Source organism: Theobroma umbraticum, unplaced genomic scaffold (assembly GCF_002168275.2).
Source record: "Theobroma umbraticum cultivar Fairchild unplaced genomic scaffold, ASM216827v3 scaffold_95.0, whole genome shotgun sequence".
NCBI lineage: Eukaryota > Viridiplantae > Streptophyta > Magnoliopsida > Malvales > Malvaceae > Theobroma > Theobroma umbraticum.
Genome location: NW_018397257.1, coordinates 8,856,345 through 8,868,313, shown reverse-complemented (window position 1 = coordinate 8,868,313; position 11,969 = coordinate 8,856,345). Strand labels below are relative to the sequence as shown.

At 36.6% G+C, this 11,969-nt stretch overlaps 1 protein-coding gene and 1 pseudogene across 1 annotated transcript; both read left to right on the top strand.

The window, feature by feature from the left end:
- Window positions 1-497: 497 nt before the first annotated feature.
- VPS41 (vacuolar protein sorting 41) lies at window positions 498-8,601 on the top strand. Its single transcript, XM_021423282.2, has 19 exons — window positions 498-879; window positions 1,165-1,434; window positions 1,524-1,703; window positions 1,893-2,153; window positions 2,588-2,720; window positions 2,807-2,897; window positions 3,667-3,769; window positions 4,053-4,156; window positions 4,231-4,324; window positions 4,429-4,584; window positions 4,672-4,734; window positions 4,893-4,958; window positions 5,348-5,548; window positions 6,370-6,447; window positions 6,529-6,648; window positions 6,774-6,854; window positions 6,943-7,028; window positions 7,924-8,005; window positions 8,090-8,601. Exons 1-19 carry the CDS (start codon window positions 610-612, stop codon window positions 8,519-8,521), a joined length of 2,871 nt encoding a protein of 956 aa, XP_021278957.1. The 5' UTR covers window positions 498-609; the 3' UTR covers window positions 8,522-8,601.
- A 1,214-nt stretch (window positions 8,602-9,815) lies between these two features.
- On the top strand, window positions 9,816-11,969 carry LOC110412885 (uncharacterized; annotated as a pseudogene).

Sequence of the window (11,969 nt, the reverse complement as noted above, 5' to 3'; positions counted from 1 at the left end):
ATGGGTCATGACATCATTCAACTTTTGACTCATCGTCCTTTTGATTAGTATTACATTACGTCAAGGCAAGTTAGTGTCATAAATCTATGATTTAGTTTTTTTTTTAAAATTAAAAAATTAATATAACGTTGTGAGAAAGGATATGTAAAATTTATATATTTTGTTATTATGATGCTTGTATTTGCACCCATTGCAAGATTATATAAATTATTATTGATTATATAAAAAATAATTGATTTTACATCTTGATAAAAATTTTAATCTTTTTCTCCCTTTTAAAGATTTACTCAAAATATGTCTTTAAATCAACATCAACAGCAACGTGACATGCTCCTTCTAAATAAGAAAATCCCAAACGGAAGAGAATGAGAAAAAAAAGCCAGAAAAAAGAAAAGTGAAAAAAAGAAAAAAACACAGTCGTTCAATAACATGAGTACAGGTGGCACCCATCATTGGTCACCGCCCCTTTGTTGCCTAGCTAATAAATAATTCGATAGCAACCGTTTATTAACTAAACCCAAACCAAACGAAATTATACCAAAACCCGACTCAGATCCTCCATTCCCTTCCCTTTCCTCTTTGTCTTTCTCAATTCCAGAAATCCTGCAAATGTCTCCGTTTCCATCAGAAAACGGCGTCGATGGAGACGACGAGAGAGAAGAAGAAGAAGAAGAAGACGAAGAAGTAGAAGATGAAGAAGAAGAGGAGGAAGAAGAAGAAGAAGAAGAAGAGCCGAGGCTTAAGTATCAAAGAATGGGAGGAAGCATCCCTTCCTTGCTTTCCAGCGATGCGGCGTCGTGTATCGCTGTCGCCGAGCGCATGATCGCACTTGGAACGCACGATGGGACCGTTCATATCCTCGATTTTTTGGGAAATCAGGTGAATTTTCATCTCTTTCTGCTCGTTAGGTCTTTTATTTCGTTTCAAATCTTAATTTCTCATTTTTATTTTGTTATTCTAAAGCTTTCAATAAATTTGCTGTGAATTCAAAATTTTAATAAATGTTAGTAGTTTTAGTTTTTTTTTTTTAATTGGACCAATGAGCCAAATGCTTGGTTGCCTGTTAGTAGTTTTAGTTAGTTAAGTTAAAGTTTTTAGTTGCATTCAGTTACTGGTTAGTTAATTCTTTTTAATGGTTTAAAATTTGTGTTTGGTTGTTTTTAGGTTAAGGAATTTGCTGCTCATTCAGCTGCAGTGAATGACCTTAGTTTTGATATAGAAGGTGAATATATTGGCAGCTGCTCCGATGATGGTTCTGTTGTTATAAATAGTCTTTTTACTGATGAGAAATTGAAATTCGAGTATCATCGTCCTATGAAAGCCATTGCCCTTGATCCTGATTATACAAGAAAAAAGTCCAGGAGATTTGTAGCTGGTGGCTTAGCTGGTCACTTATATTTTAATACCAAAAGGTGGCTTGGCTATAGGGATCAGGTTTGTGCTGCTTGACCGACCTTAAGGTATTTGAAAAATGGAGGTTTTTCTGAATTCTGATTGTTGTTTATTAATTAATGTGTTTGTAGGTTTTGCACTCAGGTGAAGGTCCAATCCATGCAGTGAAATGGAGAACGAGTCTCATTGCTTGGGCTAATGATGCGGGTGTAAAAGTTTATGATGCTGCAAATGATCAGCGGATTACATTTATAGAAAGACCACGACGGAGCCCTCGTCCTGAAATTTTACTCCCGCATTTAGTTTGGCAGGTTAGTCAACAATTGTACTTGAAAATGTTGGAAGTTGTTTCATACTATCTTATGTTGTCTAAACAATTGCAACGCTTCTTTTATTATTCTTTCTTTTAAAGTTTTTACTTCCCTAAGTCTTCATGAAGCATGGTGTTGTTTCTTAAGTGTTATTTTGGTCATTGCTTATTGTCTCAACTTCACATTCAGGATGATACTTTACTGGTGATTGGCTGGGGAACCTCTGTGAAGATTGCAGCGATAAGAACAAATCTGAACAAGGGAGCCAATGGAACGTATAGGCAGGTTACAATGTCTAACATGAATCAAGTAGATATTGTGGCATCTTTTCAGACTAGCTATTATATATCAGGAATTGCTCCATTTGGTGATGCTTTGGTTGTTCTAGCTTATATTCCTGGTGAAGAAGATGGGGAGAAGGAATTTAGTAGCACAATACCATCACGGCAGGTATGCGTCTTTCACATCTTTGATTAATATAGGTTCCTCATCATTGGCTACACCCTCCTCTTTTGAGGTTATATTGCTCTACCTTTAATGCATTACCTGTTTCTAATTTTACAAATATGCCAATGTCTCTGGATGGTGTGATATTATGTTTGACAGCAGCTATGGCAGTGGTTGCTGTAACTACTTTAAGTTGCTGCCCTCTTTTGAACTTTGAGACTGTGTTTGTTGAAGGGATTAATGTAGAAATCTTATCCAATATGTGGGCCTTGCTTCTCTTTATTTTTTACTGCCCTTGAGTTTAATAATTGTGTGGGGAAATGTTGTATCAAATGAATTAGCTAGTATTGTTTCTCAGTAATGTGGGATACTGTGCTGGTAATTTCTTTCTGTGATTGTTATGATTCTCATTGCCTTGCATAAATCTACTGAAGCAGGGGAATGCACAGAGACCAGAGGTACGTATAGTGACTTGGAACAATGATGAATTGGCGACAGATGCCCTACCTGTATATGGATTTGAGCACTACAAAGCAAAGGACTATTCCTTGGCTCATGCGCCCTTCTCAGGTTAATATCTCTGTTTTTGAAGCTTATGGGTTATTTGACAGAATTTACAGTCCATTAGTTATGGTGCTTTTCTCATACGAATGTAGGCAGCAGTTATGCTGGTGGACAGTGGGCTGCTGGTGATGAACCGATATACTATATTGTATCACCAAAGGATGTTGTCATAGCAAAACCAAGGTTACTATCAATTTTTTCTCAGTTTGTTGCTTTTGAAAGATTATGATTGCCTTTCGTCAGAAAGAAAAAAAAAGAAGAAGAAGGATCAGGGTTGCTGTGGTAATATGCGTTAATATCTAATTACATTTGTCATGAAATATAGCACTGTGTCAATTTGGTCCTGGTAGCTCATTATCCTAAAGCAATTTTTGAGAAAGGTCCTAAAAGAATTCTGATTTTGTGAATAATCTGTCCTCCCGGAGTTGCTTATTTGTTTTGCATTCTAACTTATACAATTTCAAATTTACTTAAATAATCTGTCTTGGGTGTATAAATACATCTATTGATCTATTCATGCCCTTCAAGCTGATGGTAAAGTTTATAAGCCTCCATTGGGCAGTGTTAACATGATCAAAGACATTATCTCTAGTACTATTATAGATTGCCAACTTGACAAAAGGGTTATAATAGTCAAATAATTACTTTAATTTATCTTTGGATGAACAATTATGTGGTGAATTCTTGTAGGACATGCAAAAGGTTTAGTAATAGTCCCTACTGTAACTTATGTCAGATGGACAATTATGTGGCGCATTCTTGCAGGACATGATGAGTTTTGTTTAAATTTGGCTGTCATGATTCCCCTAATATGGACTTTGACCTTTAATGATAATAGTTTGGATTTGTACGTACTGTATTAAAAATTTATGTCCAATATTTTCTATAGTATTATTGAAATGATTTTTGCAAATTCTACTTGATTTTAAACCTGTACATTTTTTACTCTTAGGGATGCTGAGGATCACATTGCATGGCTTCTTCAACATGGATGGCATGAAAAAGCTTTAGCAGCAGTTGAGGCTGGTCAGGGACGGAGTGAGCTCCTTGATGAGGTAAGCTTGTTTATTTTTACTCTGGTATATAGTATTGGTAATGACTTGATTGGAGTTACTGTGTGAAGCTGCTGGCTGTAGGCATTCTTAATTAATATCTAATATTTGCATTATTATGAAAGATTCCGGCTGCATGTGATTATATCTTATTTTTGATATGTGGTTATATAATATGTTTTTTTGCTGATTGAATTGTTGCCCTAAATAATTTCCATTCTGTTGTCCATGTAATTACTAAAGTTAGTTTGTTGATTTCTTCATCTTTTATTTGCTTTATTTGTAGGTTGGATCTAGATACCTTGATCACTTGATTGTGGAAAGGAAATATGCTGAGGCTGCATCCTTGTGTCCCAAATTGTTGCGGGGATCTGCTACAGCTTGGGAGAGGTACTGAAAATCATTTTGCGTAACACTTTTGATACATTTCTTATTAATCACTCACATTTGGTTGCTTTTGACAGATGGGTATTCCATTTTGCTCATCTTCGTCAGCTTCCTGTATTGGTTCCATATATGCCAACGGAGAACCCAAGGCTGCGTGATACTGCTTATGAGGTTTGTCAGTAAAGCAACTGTGTGCAAATATTCATGTAGTCTGCTTTTATAGTTTTTCATATGTGTCAACTCCGAATGAAAGCCACCTGGTTGCTTCGCTGCAGGTTGCACTTGTGGCACTGGCAACAAATCCATCCTATCATAAAGATCTCTTGTCCACTGTTAAATCTTGGCCACCTGTCATTTATTCTGCATTGCCTGTTATTTCTGCCATAGAGCCCCAGTTAAATACTTCATCAATGACTGATGCCCTTAAAGAGGTTCGTAAGGCAGTTTCTAAATATCTTACGTGATTTGAATCTGTTGATGCTACATACGTTGAATGGTCTTATCCTTTTTCCTGATAGGCACTTGCTGAGTTGTATGTTATTGATGGGCAGTACGAGAAAGCTTTTGCACTGTATGCTGATGTAAGTGTTTTTATGTAAAGTTGTGCTCGAACAAATTTATTTGTTATTTAAAATTATGTCAAATGTAAATTGCTTCTGGAACTAGGTTTTCCATCCATTCTCTAGTTGGATGTTACTTTGCTTGTTTCTTAATGAATTTACTTGTCTGAATTTTTCAGCTCATGAAGCCAGATATATTTGACTTCATTGAAAAGCACAACTTACATGATTCTCTTCGTGAAAAGGTATGGTTATGGAAGAGCAGGTGAAATATTTGAGCTACTTGGCTTTCTCATGAATAATTATTTTTGTATAGAATAAAGGATTACCTGTTTTATTTGAGGCCAGCCTTTCAAATTCTGAACGGATGCTTTACAATATTTTACTACTTTGGTTGACACATTTTTTTTTACTGTGAATAGATTTGGCTATTCAACCAAAGTTAACTAGACTATGTGTTTCAGATCTTTACAGTCCATACTGAATATTATATGCTCTTTGCACCGTGTTGCATAAATGATAAGGATGTGTGTTTTTCATTTTCTTTTTAGTTGACATCCTAAACGTTGTTGTTACTTTCTTCTTATTCTATAATGTAATTTCTTGACTCCTTTCTGTTACCTGTGCACTGCAGGTTGTCCAGTTGATGATTCTAGATTGTAAGCATGCAGTTTCCTTGTTGATCCAAAATAGGGACTTAATTACACCATCTGAAGTTGTTTCACAACTTCTGAGTGCTGGAAATAAGTGCGATTCTGGATATTTTTTGCATTTATATCTGCATTCATTATTCGAAGTAAACCCACATGCTGGCAAAGATTTTCATGATATGCAGGTATGGATAAGACAATTATATTGGTGTTTTAATAGCTTTTCTGCGAATACTGTAGGTGTTGTTTACTTTGAAAGTTCTCAATCTTTCTGGTATTTATTGTAACTTTCTAGATTCTGTACATTAGTTGTTGGGGAGGTCAAATGCATTTCACCTTGTCTAAATGTGGTTAAAGGTGAAGAAACAACATGGCAGTAGGTTCTTAATAGTTTTGACAACATAACACCAGCCAGGTCAACTGAACTGGGTTTCAGTTGGCTGCTGGCCAAAGTGGTATAAACAGTCATCAAAAGAGCTCAATTCAAGGCTGTAACCTGGACCACAAATCAAACCAGGTTATAGATTTGGTGGTCCGACCATCAGGGGAACCTCTTCTGTGCTATGTTACATGGACTCTTCGCTTGTACCTGTGTCTGGTACTTTTTTGGACGCTTCAATTGATATGGGTATGGCACTTGCATCCTCAAAGTTAATGTGAAAAGTTGTCCAAAACATGACGTACCCATCTCGGACACATACCCATGTCTGGCACCCTATCTCTAGTCTGTCCATGTAATATAGCTTCTATGTACTAGAAAACAATGCAAATTTAAAAAAAAGAAAAGAGTAGTGAAAAAGATCCTATCGGTTGATGTTTCTTGTTCATTTTGTCCTGCATTTTGATATCTTGTTAAGATGTTAATTATTGCTTCTGAAGATTCTCTTGTCTAGCATTCAATACTCATGGCTCTTTACTGAGTGTGTACATTCATGAATGTAAGGTGCTTGCTTATATGTTGAGTGCATTATCTAATAATGCATTGGCCTTTGTCTTGCTGTGATAGGTAGAGCTTTATGCTGAATATGATCCAAAGATGCTACTTCCTTTTCTTCGCAGTAGTCAACATTACACACTGGAGAAGGTTTGCACAATCTATAAATGTTAGTTTATAATGATGACATCATAATTTTGCATAAATGACACTGCTGAAATTCAACCTCAGGCATATGAGATCTGTGTCAAAGAAGGTCTTTTAAGGGAGCAAGTATTCATCCTTGGAAGAATGGGAAATTCAAAACAAGCTCTTGCTGTAATCATAAATAAATTAGGAGATATTGAAGAGGTACTTTATGCCATTTTCAGTTGGAGAGCTTTCTGGTTTTAGCTGTTGCTCCTGGATTTCTATTTGTGTTTCTGGTAATTTTAGGTATTGGCACTAACAAGAGAAGGTGTTGGTATTGTCCACAGGCTGTAGAATTTGTGACCATGCAGCATGATGATGATCTTTGGGAAGAATTGATTAAGCAATGCCTCCACAAACCTGAAATGGTAATGATATAAAATGCAGACTGGAAGGTCACATTTGTCTTTTTCTTGTTTTCAAATTTTTCCTTAGTATTTTCTCTCTGATTGGCAGGTGGGTGTCTTATTGGAACATACTGTTGGCAATCTTGACCCTCTCTATATTGTAAATATGGTGCCCAATGGCCTAGAGATACCTCGGTTAGTATTCTTTCTTTCTCAAGGGAAATTTATAAATTGCAGTTGAGCAGGATTTTCTATTTCTAAGTAATTCAAGGCCACTGAATATCATGGAGGTTTCTTAGGAAAAAGGAAAACTTTAGAGGGTTCACTGAACTTCTATTTCCGCATAATTTGAAGCCACTGAATATTATGAAGGTTTCTTAGGAAAAAGAAAAAGGAAAAAGGAAAACGTTAAGAGGGTTCGCAGTCAATGGAAGTTCACCATCATGAACTAGCATCTATCTGATGGTTAACTCTCTAGTCTGTAACTCATACTAGGAACAATCTCAAATTAAGTTGAAGCTGTTGATTTAAAATACTGACTTTATTGTTGATTTGAGCATTACATGTCTTCTCTCAGAAGAAAAGCCTTTGGATTAGTTTACTGTCTTTATATATCATTACTTCCTGTTAACTTATTCCTGTTGCTATACAGCAATTATAATCATTTGCCATATCTTGAAGTGGGCTGGTTTTATTTGAGTTGGTCCTCCGTATTCATCTGACCATATTGATCTGTCCATAATCTATGCATGCAAGGCCAACTATCTGTCATGTAGTAATATTTCATTAAAATGACCTTTAATGCCGTTAGATGATTGACATGTCAAGATTGTTCTTTATGAACCATGCTTACACTAGTCTGTCATCAAATTTGTGTTGCTAAAGTATTTCTTTATGCAAATTGGGATAATGAATTACAGAAACCGAAGTCTACCCTTATCTTTCAAGCCTTGGTTTGGGCCCTAAATCATGTGGTCAAGGATTTCTGAAAGGGCATCCAATTGGTGCATAAAACCTAGAATATTAAATTGCAGGGATCTAAGCTGAATAACTTTATCTAATTTGACTTAATCTTCAATGCTATTTTCAGGCTTAGGGATCGTCTAGTCAAAATTATAACTGATTACAGAACTGAAACTTCTCTTAGACATGGGTGCAATGATATTCTCAAGGTACTCTTACTCTTAACATGGGCTGTAAAACTTGAAATTCCAATTTGATCAACTTTGACATTGGTGTAAATGTGAAATATGCAGGCTGACTGTGTTAACCTGTTGGTTAAATACTACAAAGAAGCGAAACGTGCAGTTTGCTTGAGCATTGAAGAAGACGATGCTCGAGCCAAGAGGGACGCAAGTAGAACTTCTCAAGCAATAGAGAAAACACTGAGTGTGAGAAACATGGAGGTTAAGTCTAAAACTAGGGGTGGCGGAAGATGTTGCATGTGTTTTGATCCTTTCTCAATACAAAATGTATCAGTTGTCGTGTTCTTTTGCTGTCATGCTTATCACACGACTTGCTTGATGGACTCGACCTACGCTAATAGCAGCCAAAAAGGGAGTGGAGCCACCTCTCAGGGTCTATATGAGTATGATAATGATGGTGAGGATGACGACGACGAAGATGACGATAGCCAGGCTGGTGGTCCTCGAATGCGGTGTATATTATGTACTACAGCTGCAAGTTAAGTTTGTGATGCATGCCTATAAGTGTGCATGTGTGATGTGTGGGTGTGCGTGCTTTTGCTTGCACAATTTTTGGGGTTGTCCTTTAGGTGCATATTTTGTGCTCGCTCGTGCAGGTGAAATTCATGATTCTTTCTTTCCTTCACCCCTTTTGTTCTTTTTCTTTCTTGAATGGTGCCGTGCTTCAGTTAGTGGTAACTTCTGTATTATAGTCCCATGTAATTATTGGAAAGTGTAATTAACCTTTTTTTTGGCGGTTGGTTTATGTGGTATAATATCTTGAACTCAAAAAGAAAAAAAAAGTCTCCAATGAAATAAGTGCTATGATTTGCAGCGAGAGCTGAAGCGGAATCACAATCTGTTGTCACACAATGTGGTAGTTTGAACAAGATGTAGAGGATGGTTCATAAAACTAATTGGGACTTAGCCGCTCTTTCAATGCGAAACGAGAAGAAGCAATCAAAGAAGTTAGCAATTTAGCAGAAACATATTATATGAAAACTATAATTCTACAAATCTAGGAAAAGAGTATTTTGTTCATTAATTTAAGCCGGAAAAAGCTAAAGAGAGCAACTGGGGAATTGTGCCAATTTACAGAGGTATCAGGAATTGGTTTCAATAAATTGAGCTGGTCTTTGTGTTTTTTTTTAATTAGTTGAGTTCTGTTGGTTGTATTCTGTTTTCTCTGTCAAAATGAATTGTTTTTTTTTTTTCTGGCCAGGAGACAAATTAAATCAGGCATAATTTGTACATCGTCTGCTAAAGAATTTTGTTTTCAAACAAGAACTTTCAGATTTTAGTTTATAGATAATTGCTAAGCCAGCCGGTAGCAAAGAAAGGCCATCCAAAAGCGTCGCAGAAGAATCTTCCATCCAAATACCAATCTGCATAGTCGCCGACATAGTGAATCACGTAGCATACAACAAAAAAAATCTAAGCAATAAAGGCACAATAACAATGGTTCAGAGCACCTTATTTCTCAAAACTCTAAGTAGCTAAAGTTCCATAGATGATGGAGGCACAAAGACTGTTACTTCAGTTTTCGCAAGTGCTTCTTCTGCTCCCAACAGTTTGCTTGTCAGCTGCGTATCCTTGGGCAATGAGGCATGGCGCGCTGGACAGATCCATGATGACAAAGACAGACTCAGTCCTCCCACCAGAATTCGTGACATATTACTATGAAAAAATATTAGATCCTTTCAATATGACTATTTGACTCATTAATTAAAACATAATTCCTATATAAAGAAATTCAAATCTCCCTTTCCTCAATTATTAAAAAAAAAAATTAAATTATTTCAACTACAAATATGAGAGCTATCTTATCTTCCAACAGAAAAATATCCCGAACTCCAAGTACCGGGGTGGGCAAATACGATTTCGCCCATCTTTGTCTACACTGGGTGACGAGGCCTGGATAGACGGAGTTGCTATCAGTGCTGGATTCATATTTGATCTTGCTTCTCGCTTTAGAGGTCTGCTTCTATATATAGAGGTACGTCATTACTTCTGTACTGGACGAATCATGTGATCTTTCTGGCTTCTTTATGGTTGGAGTTAGACCAAAAAAAAAAAAAAACGAAGGGTTAGTATCTTTCAGTTATAACAGTTAGAAAATAGTGATGACCGAGTTCACTTTGCACTGCAACTGATACGTTAATGATTCAATATTACAGCATCGGTATTATGGAGATTCAATGCCATTTGTATATAAACAGATAGCAGGCCAAAATGCCTCAACACTGGGGTTCTTCAGCTCATCACAAGCTTTAGCAGACTATGCGGAGTTGACAATAGAACTCAAGAGAAACTTATCAGCAGAAAACTGCCCAGTAATAGCCATTGGAGGATCTTACGGTGGAAGTATGTTGCATTTCAAAAACGGTTCCCACTCAAAAATATTTACACATTTCAAAAAACTAATTACATTTTCATATCACTTACTGCTTGCATCGTGGTTTCGCCTTAAATATCCCCATATTGCCATTGGTGCCTTGGCATCATCTGCTCCAATTCTCTACTTTGTCGACGTTACTCCTCAAAATGGCTATCATATGGTTGTTACCAGGGATTTTAGAGTAAGAAATTGTAACAAGAAATTTAAATGGTTTATTACTTGCTTTGTCTACTCGTGCTATACTCTTCTTGTGTTACGCACGAAACAAGTGAGAATTGTTGCAACACTATAAGACAGTCTTGGTTTGAAATTGACAAAGTTGCAGCGCAGCCAAATGGCCTAATGAACCTCAGCAATATCTTCAATTCTTGCGTCTAAATTGAGGAGAGCTTTTGAATCTGAACTTATATATATAGTCCATGGTTGATTGACATTGACAACTTACTGTTATTTTCTCCTTCTCCCTGTCTGCCCAAATTTAAAGGCCTTTGTACTCCTCTGAAGAGCTCAAGAGCTATTTAGGATTTGTGTATGTATTTTCAGCTCAAAGTGACAATCCTCCATATAACTTAGTGAGTGATACATGTAACGCCATTGATGGAGCACCAGCAGGAGGAACTGATATTCTTGACAAAGTTGTTAGAGGGCTTAATGCTAGCTTCTTCGGATCAGGAGGCTCATGCGATAATGTAATTGAAATCAAACCAAACAACGGCAGTGGCTGGTTTTGGCAGGTAATTTAGCTGTTCATAGTACTCATAATCATTATGAGCGTTTAATGGGAGTATAAGGCTTAGCTTTTGTGAAGGCGACTTATCTCAAATTCAGGCATAAAATTTTCTGCAAATAATTTCGGAACATGACTCAAGCTTTCATAATTGGAACATTTTCTGCATCTTTCAGACTTGTACTGAGATGGTAATGCCAATTGGACATGGTGAGAATGATACAATGTTCCAAGCATCACCTTTTTATTTAGAAAACTACACCAGAACCTGACTGGAGATTTTTGGAGTATCTCCAAAGCCTCATTGGATCATAACAGAATTTGGAGGCCATGTAAGCTCCACTTTATTTCTTCAGAGGCACTTATTGGCCCATCACAATTTCTTCCTATTCTGACAATAAACTCAAAGCAATTTTTCAATAAAAAATTTTCAGGACATAAAATCTGTACTGGGAAATTTTGCAAGCAGCATCATTTTCTCCAATGGACTACGTGACCCATGGATTGCTGGAGGGTGAAGAAACTAACACTCTTGAACCCTTTTTCCTTTTTGTTTCCAATAGAAAAGAAATGTAATACAAACTTTCTATTACATTTTACTGATTCATCCTTGATTCTTCTACTACAGGGCTTTGCAGAACATATCAGATAGCGTTGTTGCAGTATATACAAAAGAAGGTATTTTCTGTTTGTCATAGGAGATTATACTTAATAATGAGCCACTTAATTTTGATTGAGGTCTGTTATGGTATCAAGGTGCCCATCGCTTGGATTTAAGCAATCCAAGTAGAAGTGAACCTGACTGGTTGGTTGCACAACGAGACAAG